Raw genomic sequence first — 20,060 nt, 5'->3', positions numbered from 1 at the left:
TGTGCTTTTGTAACCACTGTCTCTGAGTTTGTCTTCAATTTGCCGAGTGAATAGTCCAGAGGAGTCTGTTGGGAAACGCCCCGAAACAGCTTGACGTGTCTGAAGGCAGTTGGAATGTTGAAGCGACGAATATAATCCGTGGTGAACTAAAGCATCAGCACTAAAATGTGTGTTGGCTAATATGTGTCAAGGGCCACTTTGAGAGAAGGGTTACAATCAACCAGACTCGAACCCTTGATTTCAAAATCCAATCTGCATGATAACTGCTTCATTTTCCCACTTTCCCTGCATATTTTAGCATGTTAGTGGCTCATTCCTCGCCATATGCACTCACAACATGTGCACATATGGAAGTATATGAGTGACGTCAGAATATGGAATGGGTTGAATTGAATTTTCACACGTTGAAACTTTTGTCTTGTGAAATGATGCTCTTTTTAGTCATTGCATTAAAAAACTAACAAACAATAATTTCTATATTTAAGGTTGAATACGTTATTATTGAATGATTTAATTACCAATTTAAGGTTTAAAAGAGTTTAATGTTCTAATTCCGATTATGTATTTTATTTATATTGACTAAAACTGTTGTTATAACAGTGCAAGCATGCATTCATTTTTCTTACACATATATTTTGAGTTGAATTGAAAAGATTATGAATTTAAAATATTGCATTTGTATTAATGTATTAAATAATTTCTAAATTGTATTAATGAAATAAGAATATCAAACTCTATGCCTGAACAATACAAAAAAAAAATAATTACCAAATCATGTAATTCAATAAAAAAATATATATATATATTCAAATTATTAAATTAAATTATTCAATAATGAAAACGAATTAAATGCCTAAAAAATCATAAACATTTAAACAAAAATAAATAAAAGAGAACAATTGAAACATTCAATTCCATTATTAAATATTCTGATGGCACTGATCTACTTCCATAGAAACACACCAAGATAAAAATACTTTACTTCGTCTTGGAAGCTGTGATACATTTGTTTTGCATCACACTGTTAAAATAAGACAAATGAACACTTAAAATTATATCTAAAGCCACTTTATTCTTAACAATTATACATTTCTATTGGTGATGTTGTCATCATCATAGCCACATTCATCTCAAGCTCAACACATTTACACATTTTTTTTCTTGAAAGACAAAGCTGTGATAAATAAAAAATAAAACATTTGGTCCTTAATATATTTACTTGTCTAGGCATCATGGTATCAGGATTAAGACACAAATGCCTTGTTGCTACGCACACAAAACATCAAACATTACTGCAAACTGAAGAGGAGGTTGATGGAAGCAGAGAGCAAAGCATTAGGGAAACTAGGAGAAAGAGAAAGAGCGTCAAAGAAAAAAAATCGGCTTGAGCTAAGAGGTATGAATTCAGATGAAAGGCGGTAGGATGAGAGGATGAAAGAGGGAAAGCGGTGAAGAAGAGCACAGACCAACTGAGAGGCACCTATTTACATGGGACTGAATGTAGCATGTGAGCCACCGTACACAGCAGCGTCGTGTCACATCATAAAAAACACCATTTACTGAAGAAGTTAGAAAGTTGTCTCGTAAATAACTAAACACCAAACACTTAGGACGACGAAAAACCCACGATTGAACTGCTCCTAATAATTATAAATGACACGTTATACCAACTTTACAGCGATTTATTTGACTGTATATAATCACCATAGTTATTGTTTTCATGATCAAATATTACACTTTGGTGACGGATGGAATGTAACCCTAGACCTGAAAGTGTACTCTATGGCCGGCTTATGAAGCGCACACCACTCTGCAGAAAACGTAATCAATAGTTTCTTATGCAATTTAAGGATTCCTGTTACAGTAGAAGAGTCTCTGGTGTTTCGCGTATATTGCTTTCTGATTTAATTGTCCACTACATTAGGACTCTACGCTATGACTACTCACGTCCAGGTCAGTATATCCACTCCTATTACTACAACGTTTTACAGTCGTGACCTAGTTGAACAAACGCACAAATGTGGTGGAGCCGTTTAGGCTTTTCCCAATAATAATTCAGTAATTCACCTTTCTCCAGTAAAAATAAAAAATAAGAAAAGAAACAATCTGTGATGGTCCGTTTAATGAGCACTTCTGTCGATCGCTTTGTTTCTCCAACTGAACGGTAGGAAGAAAACAGTGACAAAAAACTAGAATCCGCTACCGTTCGTGTCAGATGTATCGCCATTATTTTAAAAACAGGGTCAAGATGGGAATTTTTTGTTTCAATGTAAACGCTCCACTTAAAAAGGTGCAGAAGTCAAAGGGTTTTCACTGGTCATCTAGACATACCCCAGTATGCATGTACTAAAACAACAATTCGGAACCTCGATAACGGTACAAGAGCTTTGTCCATATTCTGGTAGAATACCTTAAAATGATGTGACAATACATTGCGCCTAAAACGGAACAACCCTTGTTAAAATGAAGGCAAGCATTTCTTACGATTTAGTCGTGCAATGTGCTGTTCTTTAGTGACCTCCCCATAAACACCCTCCGACTCTACATTCAGGCATAGATTCTACAACGTCAATTTCTGCCTGAGGTAATGAATGTCGCTGTCGTTTGGATCTGGTTTCACAAGGTATGGATTTTCTAGAATCCAGTCTTTTCATCAAATAAACTTGGTCTTAGAAGGATGCAAATGGGTAACACAAACAAATAAAAAATGAATGATAACTTTGATGGGTCGACCAGAACTTCTTGTGCACTGTGTAGATTCATCGATCCATAGAGTAATTCATTGATAGCTCAGTGAGTTACATGAATGACAATCACATTAGAGTAAATACAAACATGATTGTTGTCTGTGTCCAAGTCTCTTCTTAACAGACAACTTTGTGTATTAGACTAAAGAGCTCATCCAACATCTCCTTTTTTTACATGTTCGCAGGTAGTTTGTGTCTCAGTCCCTCTGAGTCTTTTCTGGCAGGTGTCAGTTGGGATTCCATTGTACCTGTGTTTGTGTTGGGTTGTGCCGTCACATGGGTGGAGGGGTTGGTTCCGGTTGCAGATGCTTGAGTGGTTGTGGCCGATGACAAAGGTTGCTTTTGAAGTTTGGAGGGACTTGTAGTGGGGGAGTTCTGCTTCAATTGTTGTACTGATGAAGAAGAGCTACTTGCAGAGATGGACGTTAGACATGTAGTTGACAAAGGGTTTGAGCTTGGCATTGTTTGGACCAAGCTTGTCATTAGGCTTGGGTTCACTGTGTGCCCAATTCCTGCAGTAGGATTTGGAATTGGAGAAGTTAGCCGAACTGGATGAACCGAGAACCTTGCTTTGGTAGGAGAGCTTGTGCTAGTTAAAGTGAGAGGAGCAATAGTTTGGGTTGGAGTTTGTTTCAGAATTTGACTTGAAGTAGAACCCCTTGCTGAGCTTATGACAGAAGGCTGAAGACAAGGTGTTGTACACTGTGATTTGATCAACATGGAACTTGATGGAGCAGAAGCGGAAGATGGGCACTGGGCTGGTGTGATGATCTGGGAGGGTGTTTGGGTAGCCGTGAAAAAAGATGAAAGAGGTTGAGTGGGAGTTTGCAATGGAGTACTGGTTCGTGTACGTGTCGTCTGAGTCAAAGTTGGAGAGGGAATTGGGGTTGGGACAGGACTGAGACCAGTCTTGGGTGAGGCAGATGGAGGTGTACTGGAAGTCTTGGCTCTTGGGCTCTGAGGATGAGGTGTCGGCAAGGAGACTAAAGAGGGTGGGGGAGAAGATGAGGTGTTTATTGACCTAGGTCCAAACGTTTGAGGGGAAGGAACAGGAGTTGAAACAGAAGATGGAGGAGGTGTGGAGGATGGAGAGGGGGATGACGAGCGGGGAGAAGGTGTACCAATTGGTTTCGGGCGAGGGGTTGAGGAAAGTGACATGGGGGTGTTCCCTGTTAAAGGAGAGGTGGAACGTGCAGGAGGAGAAGAGGAACCCGACGGGTTCATTGTAATTGGTTTTGGCCTGGGAGTCTGGGGAAGCATTGGAGTTGGAGATGGAGGGGTTGGTGCAGGTGAAGGGGTTGCAGAAGAAAGAGGAGTATGCTTTGGGGGAGAGGAGACAACTGAAGGAGGCATGTGTGCAACTAAAGCTGTGGGAATGGTTGCCCCATGAGGAGAAGATTGGGGGTACATTGGCACATTTGCAGTCATGGCTGCTTGTGCAAAAGAAGGCTGAATGGGAATGATATTGGGCACTTGTGTTTGGGGATTATGTGTCATGTTTGTCACCAGCTGTACTTGAGCATTAGATGCTAGCACCCCTGCACTTCCCCCTCTAGCTATCTGACCTGCAAGGAAAGGAGCGGACAATAAGTTGCCTCCAGAGGCTTTCCGGTGGAGTGGTGGATGTGGTTGTATTCCAGCCCAGGAGCGGTGAGGCAAGGTTGGTTGGGAGGCAGATAGCAGTCTGGCTTCCTGGGTAAGCCTTCCTAATGCTGGCAGACCCTGAGAGCTAGTAACTCCATGACGTAAAAGTGCTTCTTTAGCTCCCTGCTGACTTGGTACAGGTGTGTTACCATCTGCTGGGCCACCCAAACTCGTGGGAGTGTTGGCAGTTGGGACCTTTTGCATAGTGGGTGCTGGTTGTGCTCCAGCTGTTGGAGCTCCTAGTGACCCACCGATCAACGAGGGATGAATATTGTAATGAAGAACTTGCCTTTGTTGGACAGATGTTGGGACTGAAGAGGAGGGGGTCTTAGCAACTGGTGGAGATGTTAACCCAGTAGGGGGTCCCATAGTCGATGGGGATACTGGAAATCCCCTTGGGGGTAGACCACTCATCCCTCCCATGGCCATCATCCCAATAAGGGAGCTGACAGAGGGTCGAAGGGGCTGTAAAACAGGACCACGAGGAGAAGATAGGGGGAATGTTGAGGAAGGGGATGGAGAGATTAGAGGTGAAGGTAGAAAAAAAGCTCCCCCAAGGGCATGTTGCTGCAACTGTTGCAGCTGCTGCTGTTGTTGCTGCTGCTGATGCATTAGGGCAATGGCTACATTGCTGGTTGCCGCTGCAGTCTGTAAGGGTGCGTGTACCAAGGGTGCCCAGATGACAGGACGGGGTCTTGGTGACACAGCACCACTTCCACCCAAGACTGCACTTCTTCCTGCTGCTGCAGCTGCGATGGCATCCTGCATGGCAGGCATGCTGTCATGTTTGACGATCTGCTGCACCAGCATACTGTCACAGGATCCAAGACAGCTGGCTGCCAAGCCACCAGCTCCTCCTGGGCCTCCTCCGCCTCGGCCTCCACCACGACCAATGGTGCCTCCAAGGGAGCCTCCTTGAGATGACTTCCTAAGGAGCACGGAGTTTTTCCTTCCTGTAAAAAATACCAGCCAAGAGTCTTGATTAGCAGCCACCGGAATGGATTAAAAGGACCACATGAGAGGAAGAGCAATTAAAACACAATATTTCGATTTACCAATGCGATCCAAGCGATCCACAGCGACTGTTTCAAAGGCACGTCGCATCATAGGGTGTTCCTCCAACACCTCATTAAAGCTATCCACGCTGAGAGAATACAGCCTACAATATGTATCTGCCCGAACACTTGCCGTCCTTCGTCCTCGAGTTAACAAGCAAATCTCTGATTTGGACAAAAAAGGGTTGTAGTGAAAAAAACTGTAGAAATCCTTTGGAATTTGATTGACTCTTACCTCCAAAGTAAGATCCATCACAAAGTTTGGTCTCTTTGTTTCCCCGGGTCAGCACACCGACTCGCCCATGCTGGATGAAATACATCTTTCTTCCAACTGTTCCCTCACGTATGATAAAATCTAAAGGCTGAAAAACTTCGAAACGTAGCTTGGTGAGAACGGCGGTCACAAAGTTGGGGTCCGCATTGGCAAACAGTGGCATGTTAGCCACTAGACTTCGGCAGTTGAAGCTGACAATCTCCTAGACAAAAAAACACGGACATTTTGAGAACCTTCTTAAAAAACTATACCGGGACATTTAAGTTCAGATTTACCTCCTTAAGTGGTTCACTGAGTTCCCCGAGTATATTTTCTTCATCGAACATCTTCCCCTGGAAACGATGTTCATAGTATTCATGGATCTTTTGTCGGACGTCTGCAGGTAGCTTGTGGAAGGACATGTACTGCTCCACTTGTTTGTACTGTAATAACATAACAAACAATCAAGTAAACACTGAGGGAAATTCAGTGTTATTCCTGTTGTACACATTAAACTGAGACCCTTGAAAAAACTTCCCATAGTTTAGGAAAAGACCCCAGGGTTACCTCTCCCTTGAAATGTCTGTAATCACTGTGAGAACAAGGCAAAATATCACCTTCTCTTGGTACTGTCGCCGCGAGGAATCCAAAGACTGGATGAGAGCGGTGGCATGGCCAATAAACATGGCATAGCAGGTGGCCCCTACGATCATACTGAGCATGGTGAGCCACACGTCAGTCATCCCCTCTGGTGCCTGGGCGCCGTACCCGATACACAACATGTGGCTCATGGCTTTGAAAAGGGCATAGGAGTACTGCACGCCCCATGTGTCGTTCTGTGTGGGAGCAGGAACATAGGCTTGTAAGGATGAGGTGTTATCTTGCCTGGAAAATATTTGACACCAAGTCAGAAACTGAAATCGCAACTTCCAAGGGCCAAGAAATGTGACTGTCGTGACCTACTTAGCTCTCCAAACAGATTAGTGTCTTGTTCAGGCTTTAAGTACATCACATAATGTGACCAGAGAGCCAGTAAGGCAGCAGATGAAACACATTATTATATAGTTTCAAGCTCAAAATAAACCAGCCTGTGTGTATTTCGTGTTAAGACTTTTGCACGCCTTAATGCATTTGATTGATTGTAATTGCTTGGATGCTAATTGTACGCCAGATGAAAGGAGCTTTCTCTCGTGAGAATCCCAGCATCCGACAGCTAAGCAACAGTCGCCGAGGCAATAGCTGAGGCATGAGTCAGCGAGTTATACAGCTGCGGATCTGTGTGATCTGAGTTCAAGCGTCTGGAGGCACGTGATGGAAACATTCGAGTCAAGAATCGAGTCCTGGAGCGCTTGTGTGCCGTCACAACCAATTCAGATCTCCGTTTAGGTTTTCCAACTGTTCGGCCTGCAGAAGCACCTCAATGAAGATGGAAGAACTTCGCTTTTATCTCAGTGGGAACAGGACATTAAGGTTTTATCTCATTATCTGATTTTTTTCTTTAGGCACATTTTAATTAAAAAACCAATGCTTGCAACAAAATTTGTTACATAAAAGTGGTCATACTCACCACCATTAGGTTCTTTGAAACCCAACAGTCAGGAGGGAAATCCTGCAGCATTGGGACCAGAAACTGGAGACATCCATCCCAGTGGCACAGCAGCAGCATCATACCTATCAGATTCACTATCCTCACCATGGCACTGGCAAGGTCGTAGGTCATATGAAAAATCTGCAAAGGCAAAAGAATAACCCCTTATACGTCAAACGGTGACATAAAAGCACATTAAATCATTAACTGAACACACTATTACATCCTTGAACATAATCGAGTGTCGATGAGTGCAAGAATGAGTCTTCAAGAGGAGCAAATGGCTTTTCATCAGCGCAAGTTAATGTTCCTAAACATTTTAAAAGGTATTTGTACCACAGCTACTAAACGTTTTCTTCTTTGTACTTTAGAGGACAAACAGTGTATATTGTACATTTGTTGCTACTTGCACATATTTAAAAAAGTCCTTTTTTAAATGATCATTTCTTAATACTCATACTTTTCTATTATACGAAAAAAAATATTTACTCAATAATTAAAATTATGTTATTTTGTTTATTTCTTATTGACGTTACAGATTGTTTACAATTATTACATGATTATTTAGTGTAATGTAAACACTGTGTATTTCATTGATTATTTATGTGTGTCATATGAACATTGTGTACCATGTGATCATTTGTGTGTAATGTAATCATTCATGTGTAAACATCTAGTAATCATGTATTGTGTCATGTTAACATCACATGTGTAATATAATCATTGACTTGTGTCATGTGACCAATATTTGTGTCGTGAAATCTTGTAATGTGTTGTACTTAAATGCTGCTGGAGTCGACTGTATCCTCTCGTCCTCAGTCAACTCCAGCGTCTTGCGTGATTGTTCCTTTGGCTATGGAGGACGAGGCTCTCTAATGATTGCTGTTTATATGCAACACAAATGTATTTTTATTATTACTAAATTAATGGTTGCATTCGTTTTAATTCCAATTATGACCAAACTGTTAATTCACATTTATATATGCTGCAAAAAGCAGTAACTTCTTTTTTTTCCATTGTTTTACATTCAGACTATATGTTCTAGGAACAATTTCAGTCGACGGTTTCCACATTTCTTACCTCTTCCCACTGGTGGATGTATCGTATGAGTCGGGAAAGTCTCAGCAGTCGCAGCAGGCTCAGGATTTTGGTGAAGCGGACTATCCGCAGTGCCCGGGCTGTCCTGTAGACCTCCGAGTCCAGACTGTCCACCATCAGGAAGATGTAATCCACCGGGATCGAAGACACAAAGTCCACCAGGAACCAACTCTTCAGGTAGTTCTGTCGGATGGCCCTGAGAGGGAGTCACATTTTTGACTTCAAATATTAGGGAAGCTAGTTTGGCGGATGGAATTTTAAAATCCTCCTGGCCTTTAACAGCCGTTCAATATTCAGCCCAAGTGTGTACCAAGCTGTTCCTGGCCCGGCGTCACAGTCACACATGGACTGCAGATGGTAAGAAAAGCTGATTTGAATTCATGGACGTCATTCAATTACAATACTAGAGGATTTGTTATCTCACACATGCTCACACAAACACACCACTGTACATACTAACCTAGGGTCCAGCAAGATTTCAGTGCTGTCTTCTTTGATGATGCCAGTCCTGAAGTTCAGAACCAGGTCCACCATGAACAGAGTGTCGGAGACAACGTTGAAGATGATCCACGACGGAGTGTTCTCGTCCCTGAAGAAGGTGATGCCCACTGGCAGGACGATCAGGTTTCCCATCATCAACAGCAACATCAGCAGGTCCCAGTAGAATCTTGGTAGAGAAAGAAACGTTGGTAAGGAACCAGTGCTCTTGAGAACCTGGCATTGAGAGATGTTAAGGAATTAAGTGATACATACATTGGCTTCTTAATTCCGGGTAACCAATGTCAGTTACACTAGTATATAGAAGTTGGGCATCATTTTTTTGGATTAATTCCTGCTTTTTTCATGTCCCTCCCTGAAAGAACCTTGTCCAAAACTTGAATCCCAGACCAATCAGTCCATCTACTGCTATATTGCACTGTTTAACCTGTGACTACAGAGTCAGGTGTCACATTCCCATTCCTGGGGCTTTTTTTTGTACAGTCTTTTCCTGTGTTTTCGTTCCTCTCTTGACGGTCGATGAGAGCGGTGCTTGGCAAGATCAACGGCTGTCGACTATCGAGCCAATCAGCGGTGCTGCATAGAGAGTCTGCGCCTGGCCTGAGTCACTGTCACCACGTTTTCTCTGGACCATCGTGGAGCTTGTGCCTTGCAGCCACCCTTGATTCGGTTTTCTTGGACCTCTGGTTTTAAATTGGACTCGTAAAGACTGAGATTTGGTCTCTGAACTTTCGACGCCATCTTGTGGACCTTTGTTTGTTACCTTGTGTTTTGTGTGATTATTAAACTGGTATTTTATTATCCTCCGCTCCTGGGTCGTCTTGCTAGCTAAACTGTTACAGCAGGTGGGCTAAGTTTGCAATGTGGGAGGGTAGATGATCTTGAGGTGAGTTCACTCGGAACACAATCAAGCAACACTGCTTGTGACCCTCGTACCCCTATGTCAGATGAAAAAATCCATATCCGTGTTTACGATAATTTCAGAACATTGATTTTTGGTTATCATAAAAAGTTGACCTTCAACTAAAAGGTTAAATAACATAGAATGTCATCCTTGAATCTCTACATGTGGCCTGTTTTTGATCTCCTCAGAGACACGTTGACTCCTGGGTAAGTTGGTTATCTTCGAGTCTATTGCCAGTCCTGCATGTCTTCCTCTTATCTTCCCTGCTCTGTACATTTATTCTTTACTTCTCCTTATCTGGAATGATGCATGTTTCTCACGTTTCCTAATCTTGTTTAAGGGTCTGTGGATGGTGAACGTCAGCTGGTGCAAGCATTACTAACATCCCGCCTCAGGGAAAACTGTTTTTCTCTTCTGAAACTCAAACGTCATTTTTCTCTCTCCGTCAGAAAGATAAGGTCATGAAAAGAAAGCAGGACAAAAATTATTAATAACCCTGGAAACGTCTTGTATCTGACATCAGTTCCTGGATGACACAACGAAACCCTGGATATTGTTGTTCATCCGCCAGAGAAGGACGTGATTCAATTGTAAAGGGACGCATCCCAGAATGACGTTTGATAACTTTGTCTCTTGTCTCCGCCCTCTGATCGATGAGCTTCTCCCTCTATGTTCTTTACTCACTCTCACTCTGTTCCCGTACTCCTGTGGTCGATCACTATTGAGCTCTGACTTAGTAACCCAACCTGGTACCACTGGACTGATGAAGATGAAGTATGAGTCATCACTCGGTCACACACTTCCCTCTGACTCCGTCACTTACGCTGACAGATGTGTGTCTGGTGACAAATGGAGAGGATTTAGAGCATCGAAGCTATGAATGAGACGTTATGACACTGGAGGATATGGATTAATAGGATTGGATAGAACCCATCTTTTCCACCATATAGGATGATTAATCCAATAGGATTGAATTATACATCGACTGCGGGACGTTGGACCATATATCACAGCGCCAGAGTGTGTTAATCCCATTTCTGTACTGATGATGAGGATTGCAACATCCAGATGTACATAACATTTCAATCATGCCTCAAACTTTTCAACAACTTAGTCAACACGGCAGAATATTGAATTAGTAATAACAAAATGTATTGTCCTAATTTGACTTCAAAAACATTTAGAAAACGAAAAGAAATTGAGTCCACAAAGTGGCATATGAAGTTTCAAAACCCATATAAATGCTTGGAAATTTTATACATTATTAAAAAGTTATTTTTCGAGTTGGCGTGTGTATTTAAAGCAGCAATGAGTAGGTTTGAAAATATGCTCTCTGGCTCCCTCAGGTGTCAGTGCAGTTCAACTGCAATGCCGCGTCTCTGTATCTTAGTAGCTTCATGTGTACATATTGTTGTTTTTTCAAGATACTGTATTGATATTAACTACAAATATTCACAGTGTTTGTGTTGAAAATGAACTTTCAACTACTAGATGACAGCAGTCATTATAGAGCCTCGTCCTCCATAGCCAAAGAAACAATCGCGCAAGATGACTGAGGACGAGAGGATACAGTCGACTCCAGCTTTAAAGCCGATTTTTGACGTACATATTAACAAATGAAAGCAGTTACGACTTCGTCAAGAGACATGTGCTCTGTAATACAAGAGTCAAGTACTCGTCAATACTGCAAATATATTCTTGTTACCACAGTATCACAATACAGTTGAAACCAGAAGTTTACATACACTGTATAAAAAGACACATACATATTTTTTTTGTCATTGTTTAACATGAAATCAAAATAACATTTCCTGCTTTAGGTCAATTAGGATAACCAAAATAATTGCCAGAATAATGACAAAGATAATTTATTAGACTATTTTTTGTTATTTTCTTGAAATTCAAAGGTTAAATACACTAAGGTTACTGTGCCTTTAAAAAAATTGTGAAAGCCCAGACGATGATGTCATGTCTGAGTTTGACAACATTTGAGTTGATTTGAGTCACACCTGAAGATGCATTTTAACGCATAGCTGAACCTCACTTCTTTCTTCGTGAAAATATCATGGGAAAGTCAAAAGAAGGTGCCACGTTCATCAGTGCAAACTGTTATACGCAAGTATAAACACAATGGGAATGTCCAGCCATCATATCGCTGAGGAAGGAGACGGGATCTGTGTCTCAGAGACAAACGTGCTTTGGTCCAAAATGTGCAAATCAAACCAATAACTACAGCAAAAGATCTTGTGGAGACCCTGGCTGCAGCTGGAGTGTGTCATTATCCACAGTGAAACGAGTACTGTAGCGGCGTGGGCTTAAAGACCACTCTGCCAGGAGGAAACTATTACTAAAAGAAACATAAAAGGCCAGATTACAGTTTGCAAATGCCTGCATGGACAAAGATCTTAATTTTTGGAGACATGTCCTGTAGTCTGACTAAACAAAAAATGAGCTATTTGGCCATAATGACCATCGTTTGGAGGAAAAAGGGGGCTGATGTGCTGAGAACACGATCCCAACTTTGAAATACGGGGGTGGCAGCATTATGTTGTGGGGTTGTTTTGCTGCAGGGGGGACTGGTGCAATTCACAAAATAGATGGCATCATAAGAAAAGAACATCATGTGGAAATACTGAAGCAACATCTCAAGACATCAGCCAGGAAGTTGAAGCTCGGGGGCAAATGGGTCTTCAAAATGGACCCGAAGCATACTGTCACACTGGTTACAGAGTGGCTGATGGATAACAAAGAAAATGTGTGTCTTTCTATACATTGTATGTAAACTTGGTAATGGAATCAACTGTAAATCGCCAGATTCTTGACAGTACACACCCCTAGCCTTAATATTTCATAGTCCTGACTCAATAAAAAGTTGCTTACAAGGAATTCTAACAAGATCTGCTAGAATTGCTGAGAGTTTCATCAGAACAACATAAAAAGTTAACTTTTCAATTTGGGTCAATTAAATGCAACACAAATGGAACGATCTAGGACCGTATTTAAAAAAAAAGAGAGATGTAGGCTGTGTCACAAATCACACTGCACTTAGACTCAATATTTTAAGTGGACAAGTACGTTCCGATGAGTAGTGTGCGAAAATGTAGTGTGCATGAGCACTTAAATGGCCAGAAAATTTAGTGTGGATCGATGTACGTCCGCCATCTTAGTGACGTTGATGACGCTAAACTGAAGCTGCGTCACTGGCGTCGCGTCTTCAAAAGCAGATACCGGCGTAAGTGTTGGCGATCGCGTCCCAACGTCTGGTTGCAATCACCGTTAAAAAGTAGTAGAAGAAGAAGCTGTCCAGTCATTTCCATGTGTTAAGTGTGTAGTGGCAGAGTTTGATTTGAGACAGGACTACGCTGTCGAAATTTGAGCACGGCGCAAGTAGTCTTAGAGTGTACTGTAAAGCAGTGCACTTAGAGAAGTGTGCGATTTGAGACACAGCAATGGAAGGGCAAGAATAGTTGGGGTGAGATGAGGATCGGCAAGTAGAAGCGATGATAAGCCAACAGGTGTGGGCTGTCGTAGGTGGTTCTAAAGATCTGGCCCAGAGTGCAGCCTAGAAGTTGAGAAGTAATTGGGCAAGAGTTCCATTCGGCAGTCAAGAGTGCTGGATCCCCTCGATCTGACAACGTCGACTGTTAGCTTGTGCTAACCATCAGCTGTACACCTGGAGGCGCCGCGGTGAGAAGGAGATCCGTGTACAACAAGCCTCGGCGGGCTTGTCGAGACAGCGCCAGGTGAAATACCCTCCATCAGGAAAGCAGGCAGGAGAGCACTCTCAGACACACTTACACACACTCACACACACCGGCGCAGAAATCACAAATGCAATCAAAGCCGCTCATCAGTATTCCAGCCAGAACTTGAACAGGTGCGCGAGGTGAAGTGACCTGCATCGGGCGCCTCAGCTGCTGTCACACCCAACACTAATTCTACTGTAAGTGATGCCAAGACGCACGTCTGGTGATTGCTTCCATGTTCGCAGCTGCCCAGATGTCAGCGCCCCCCAAACTTTCCACCAATCACGGCGCGGGGAAACTCCCGTCATCGTAGCACCAGGTACGAGCTCGACATCAGACACTTGGAGACAATCCAGGAGCCGTTCATCTCAGGATCATCTAGAGCAGTGATTCCCAACCTCAAGGTATTGCAAGTGGGCCGCTATAATTGTTTTGTGGGAGGGTGGATGTAATTATATAAAAATACATATGTTTTAAATGTTAACTTTTCATTTTATTGTTTTTACTTCGAGTATTATACACTTGACAAGGAAAGGAGAACGTATGAAATGCCTTCGTATTTATGGGGTCAAAGGTGGATCGCAAAGGTTTTTTGAGACCTAAAAGTGGGCCCCGAATTGGAAAAGGTCTATAGGAACATGTGGGTCAGAGCTTCAGTATTTCAACAAGTTCATGTTAACCGACTGGTCAAAGACAGATATTGAATTTATTTAACCGTTTCTCTACCATATAAATGTTTTTAATTAGAAACTAAAACTGATATTTATATTCAATATTTACAGAATTTAGATTTAGATTTATGTGACAGGGTCGAAAATGTCACCTTAGGATGACAGCTAGCACTGTTATCGACAAGCTAAGCTAGCAAGTATTCCATTAAGTTTAAAAGTTTTAAAATACTGCTCAAAGAGAAATATCTCGCAATTAAACTTTAGGTTTCTAGAAGGCAGCAGTTATTACGTCCTCTACAGCTAGCGCTGCAATGAAACCTGTGAGATCTTGGGTATGGCTGAGGACGAGAGGATACTGTCAACTCCCGCGGCTTAGCTTAAAGCTGATGTTCGGGCATATTTTGGTTTGAAAAACAAATGAAAGCAGTTACGACTTCGTCAAGAGTCATGTGGTCTGTAAATTCTGCAACACCAGAGTCAAGTACTGGACAATACTACACATATATCCTTGTTAGTATCACAATATATCGTATCGCTGGATTCTTGACAATTCACAATCCTAGTCTTCATATTTAAAATTAGGCTGGTTAAATCTGGAAGACTCAAATGTCCTGAAAAAAGAAAAGATCACTGCTTCACTTGCTGAGTCTACCCATAAACAACGTAAGTAAACTTTTCAATTTGGGTCAATTTAATGCAACACAATGGAGATTCTATTAATATGATTTGTTACGGGGTGGTTAGGTTTAGCTTAATGGACTCGTTCTAACTACCAACAAGTAAATTACCGCCACACTTTAATTACATTTAGTTTTGTGGGGACTTGTCAGTTTTAGATCTTGGCTCCTGCAAGGGATGATATTGTTTCCTGATTGTGTAGGCACTTAAAGAAACAGTGTCTTTGTAAGAACATATAATTGTTAGCAGGTTTTAAAACATAGTTAAATGTATCATGTTTCATTTTAATTAAAGCGGCACAACATGCATAAATCATGATTCTTTTTTTTTTATTATATTTGTATATTTCTTTCAAAACATAAAAATAGTTACGTCAAAAATGGGTTGAAAAGAAGAATTTTGATTTTATTCTCTGTGGTATTTTTTTTTTAGAGATTGTGAAATTCTTCATGTGTCTGCTAAAAATTACCTGAAAGTTGTTGTTTTTTTATTTACAATAGAGTAAAAAAGAGGTTTTGGAATTCAGAATACTTCAATCAAAAGTTTTGATCCTTTAAAAAAAAACAACATGAATATTGATGACACATTTGACATTTATTTCATTTTTGAGAGTACTTGTAATTGACCAGACAAATGTTTTTTTTAATCTTCAAACTTTAACTTCATAAATGAAGGTTATGTATATATTACTGTAATATAAAAGTTAATAAACTGAGAGTCTGAATCACAACATAGATGCTAACTTTTCAAACTCTTAACAACTTTTCAAACACTTAAATAAACAACAATATTCTGGTGCGATACCAGAGCCAGTCCACAGTTGTCCTCACACACACACACACACACACACACACACTTGTGTCAAGGTCATGATAGGATGAAAACAAGAGGTCTTAGAAGTAATCTGTGTTTCCTCCTTTTTTTTTTTACCACTCACTCACTTCCTCTTCAGGGGTTCACTGGAAAGTCAGACTTGTGAATTATTCATGGTCCACTTGACCTGCATAATTTAGTCCCACATACATAATGAATGAGAATCCGATTGTGATTCTTTGACGGCGTAATTAGAGAGATTAATTTTCTCTTTAGATATCTTCACATGGCCATGGAAGTAGGAAGAGCCGGAACCATTCATCACCGTCGCTCCGGCCACGCCGCCCTCGCTCTACTCGGCTGCCTCCATTCACCATTTCACCTGGCGCCCGTCGCCCAGGTGCTCGAGAGTGATCTCCAAATTGACAGGCAATACAAAAGCACTTTGTCAGTGTGAAAGTGGGCCACGAGCATCCTCGTCTATCTAGGACTGGAAATGAAGCGAACAACAAGTCATCGTTCTGGAGGGAACCTCTGACAATAGATTCTATCAATCTGGGGAGGAGTTCGATTCTTAAGTGGGCCCATTATATCAGTTAAACTCAGGGGCCCCGGGGCCTAATTGGGCCGACCAAATCATTTTACGTGGCCTGTCGTATGGTTGGTTCAAATCAAAGTAGATTCATGTTGATATTGTGATCTTGAAAGATGCCGGTGTTTAAGGTAAGATCAGTAACATGACATGTTGATGTCAACAATAATACAGAGACTTACAGTCAAACTGAACTTGATATACTGTATATTGAGCCTCCAACAATAAAAAATCATATCAAAATCAGACTCATGGTTACTGTTATGGAGAGTTTTGTAAAAAATGTAGCCCCCAGTTTATATAGCTAAAGGATTTTGGCCCCTTGTGGGATTGAGTTTGACAGATCTGAGGGGCCGTCAAAAGAAATTAAGTATAAAAAACAATGACAGAAAAACATCAACAAAAAATAGGATAGTAAGGACAAACTAAAAAGTGGAATTTAACTAAGTATACATCGAACTAGTTGTAAATATTACCTGGATTTGATTTAGTTTATACGTATAAGGGAAGCAAAAACACAATCATCTGAAACTTCGTTGAGAGCTTCTGGGATCAGCTTTTAATCTTCAAAACACACTTAAGGTCAGAAGCTCTTGATGGAAGGAGCGAGAATGTCGATGCCTGAAATGAGGTTTCCCGAGAGATAACTCTGAATAAAACCTCTTAGCTCAGCCATAGTTTTGCTCAAATCACCTGAAACAGGATTTTACCGAATTACTTAAGAAAGGACGAGGAAGTATATTGATTTGTTTTTATTCAAAAATATATTTACCATCATGTCTCTCATGTCTCATTTATTATTGAAACATTTTAATGACTAGTTCTCACACTAAACAGCCTTAAGACATGTTCTATTATACGACTGACAACAGTGGTCACTTTGTATCTCGAGATCTTCAAACAAAAGCATCCAGACGAACGGGTTTATTTCTGCACGTGTCGCTAACATGTCATTAAAGACATTACAGGTCCCTCAACTGACAAACACCCTGTGGCTTAATTTGTCTTTTCTGATTCCTATCTTCTCGCAATCATCTGCCACCGACGGAGAGGGCTTTACTTCCTGGCGACAAACACGCCATAATCAGTCGGCGTGGAGTATTTTTACACTCACTATCTCTCGAGTAGAGAACCTGTTATCGCCACCAGCCGGGGGACATTTTACTATCACCTCCATCGGTGAACGAGTGCATCGATCAACTTTTCTTTAGAAGAGGTGACGTCAAAATTTAATTGACCACCGTCTTAGCTTATCTTGTAGGACGTGTCGAAGGCTATGGTTCCCCAAAGAGGGACTGTAGGGACGACTAGGTGCTAGTAGGTCTAAGATCTAAGATCGATACAACTGTATTGATACCTTTTGGAAAATCCCATTGGGATCTGGGGATATCGAAGATACGGTCCTGATGTTGGAGAACTTTGTGTGTCGTGATGGTTTGTGCCCACCTGAAGTCGCTGTACGGGTGTATGATCCAGGATCCCGCCGACTTCAGCCGCTCCTGCTCCATGGCCACGGCTTTGTGGGAGCCGAACATTCGGAGGCTGAACTTGTTGACCCCCGGCTGGAGCATGGCTCCGAACTGCCGCTGGATGAAGGTGCTCTGGTTGGAGTTGCTGTAGTCCTCCCCGTCCAGCCCCATCCCGAAACCGGAGAGACCCACCATCTCCGGCGAGCCGGCGGCGGTGGTGTTGCAGGCGGTGGTGGTGGTGGTCTCCGGACCCGTGGCCACCACCATCACGCCGGTCCCGGCGGAGGAGGTCGAGGCCAGGGCGGTCCGGGCGCCGGCGAAACCAACTGAGCGAGGAGGGTGAGCGGAGGAAGGCGGAGGTGGGAGGGGCACCGGGGTGGTCGGCGTGCCGGCCGAGCGGAAGGGAAGGCCGTCCCTCGTGGACGAGCTGATGATGGAGAGACGGCGTCCACCGCGGCCGCCCAGGGAGGCGCTGTCGGCGCTGAAGGAGCCCCTCTCCCCTTCCAGGGACGCCTGAGACAGCCTGTACCCCGGGGAGGGCAGGCTGCCTTTACTGCGCCTCTTTGCGTCCCCACCGTTCCGCCGGGGCAGACTGTCACCCCCGGGAGTGACCCCAGCGACCCCATCCATCCCAAGTTAAAAAAAAAAAACAGTTGAGGAACGTCTGTTGCAAATTCAGATCAGAAGTTGTGTGCGTGAGGTCACTCTCCTGGCAGCTCACCCCCCCCTCTCCTCCGTGTCCTTGAGGTGAGACATCCAGACCTTCTCCCCTCTTCTTCCTCCGCGCGTCCCTCACAGACGTTCCAGCATCAATCCTCCTTCCTCGTCCTTGAAACGTCGCTCTCCGCCGGCGGTCCTCCCTCCTCCTCTCCTCCTCCTCCCCTCCGCCGCCCTCCGCGCCCCGGCGCCGGTCATGTCGTCTCCCAAATCTCCGGTGTTTGTTTTTTTCGTGGATGTCGGTGACGACCACCCCGGGGGGTCTCTCTCTCTCTCTCTCCCTTTCAAATTCAGCTCCGGGCGGCGTCTGTCATTGCGAGCGTCCAGATGAGCGACAAGGACATTTGACTCGCTGTCGGGTGATGATGGAGAGAAAAAGGGGCGAGAACTCACCCGCCCAGACGCCCTTCAGAGTCACGCATAAAAAACAAACAAGTCCAGGTTCTCCCTCGTTTTCATTTTCATCTAAAAAAAAAAGAAGAGATGATCCGGGCGCTCAAATCGAGACGTTGAACTTCTCGGGTGTCCACGGGCGTCCCCCCTTCCCCAGTCGTCCACGCCCCCCTCTCCCTCCACACTTCTTCTGCTCACTTCCTCCGATCATTCAGATAAAACAACTTGTTGAGTGACGTCTGCACGCGCTCAGGCTCACGCGTCCAGCTCCGAAACGAACCCGCGCGGCGCGCACGCAAAAAATGACGAATTAAATAAATAAATAAAAAGGCGCCTCTAAAAAGGTCTGGATACACATCACGCCTGTTGCCATGACACCCGCAGCATCCACATCATCCATCCCTGAAGGCTGTGGACCCGAGTCTCGTCTCCTCCCAGGTACTGAGGAGCGTCACTGAGGGAGAGAGAGGATCGAAGACTCTGTTTCAAAGTAATAAACATTTAAATAATAAAAATCACGTGTGTAGAACTCGGTGTCAAATTTTTAGATTTTAAAAATGGTTTTAAAAGGAAAAACAAACACTTTTTAGTGTTTGTAGACAATCTTCTCTGAGCTGGAAAGTCATAAATTAATCATATAAATCCAGATGTATTTATTTTAGTTAAAATACTAAAATGCAAGTTTGATTTCATACACAGTTAAAACTATATACTATAAAAGGCTAAATCACATAGAGACAAACACAGGAGTCCCAAACTCATGGAAAAGCCTGCACAAATAAGAACGTCTTAAGATGTTTTGATGTTTCTTTAAAGCTTTGGAGCAACAGCCTGGAAGGATTTCTCTCCTCTGGTCCTGAACCATGTTCAGGAACCATCAGTAGATTCTGATCCACAGACCTCAGAGCCCGAGCTGGGGTGTAAGGCTGGATCAGATCAGTGATGTAAGGAGGAGCCTGACCATGAATAGATCTGAAAGTAAGAACCAGAATTTTAAAGTTGATCCTGAAAGAAACTGGCAGCCAGTGAAGAGTTTTAAGGATCGGAGAAATGTGAGTTCTTCTACTAGAGCGGGTCAGAATTCTCGCTGCAGTTTTGTATTAACTGCAGGCGAGACAGATCCTTCTTGATACAAAATAAACTGTGACAATAGTCTGAACGAGAAGACACATACATATGGATTATAAACTCCAG

General features: G+C 42.8%; 2 protein-coding genes across 2 annotated transcripts in view; one reads left to right on the top strand and one right to left on the bottom strand.

The window, feature by feature from the left end:
• Window positions 1-20,060, top strand: part of itga10 (integrin, alpha 10) — a 370,978-nt gene that overhangs the window by 15,133 nt on the left and 335,785 nt on the right. The gene's annotated exons all lie outside the window — the stretch shown is intronic.
• Window positions 1,405-18,502, bottom strand: LOC148062586 (uncharacterized). The gene is made up of 9 exons (XM_087812485.1): window positions 17,734-18,502; window positions 8,846-9,052; window positions 8,368-8,581; window positions 7,267-7,428; window positions 6,317-6,535; window positions 5,996-6,142; window positions 5,682-5,922; window positions 5,447-5,611; window positions 1,405-5,344 (listed from the first exon to the last, which is right to left on the bottom strand). The coding sequence occupies exons 1-9, from the start codon at window positions 18,384-18,386 to the stop codon at window positions 2,919-2,921; spliced, it is 4,434 nt and encodes a 1,477-aa protein (XP_087668611.1). The 5' UTR covers window positions 18,387-18,502; the 3' UTR covers window positions 1,405-2,918.

The sequence above is a fragment of the Callionymus lyra genome, chromosome 17, assembly GCF_982586985.1.
Source record: "Callionymus lyra chromosome 17, fCalLyr1.hap1.1, whole genome shotgun sequence".
Classification (NCBI taxonomy): domain Eukaryota; kingdom Metazoa; phylum Chordata; class Actinopteri; order Syngnathiformes; family Callionymidae; genus Callionymus; species Callionymus lyra.
This window is presented reverse-complemented; position numbering and strand designations above follow the sequence as displayed.

Excerpts from the sequence above, each read along its gene's own strand:
- LOC148062586 (XM_087812485.1), bottom strand. The coding sequence starts at position 18,386 with ATGGATGGGGTCGCTGGGGTCACTCCCGGGGGTGACAGTCTGCCCCGG. Across the intron at positions 9,053-17,733 it reads CACCCGTACAGCGACTTCAG|ATTCTACTGGGACCTGCTGA; the intron begins GTGGGCACAAAC and ends TTCTCTACCAAG. Across the intron at positions 7,429-8,367 it reads ACATCCACCAGTGGGAAGAG|ATTTTTCATATGACCTACGA; the intron begins GTAAGAAATGTG and ends TTGCCTTTGCAG.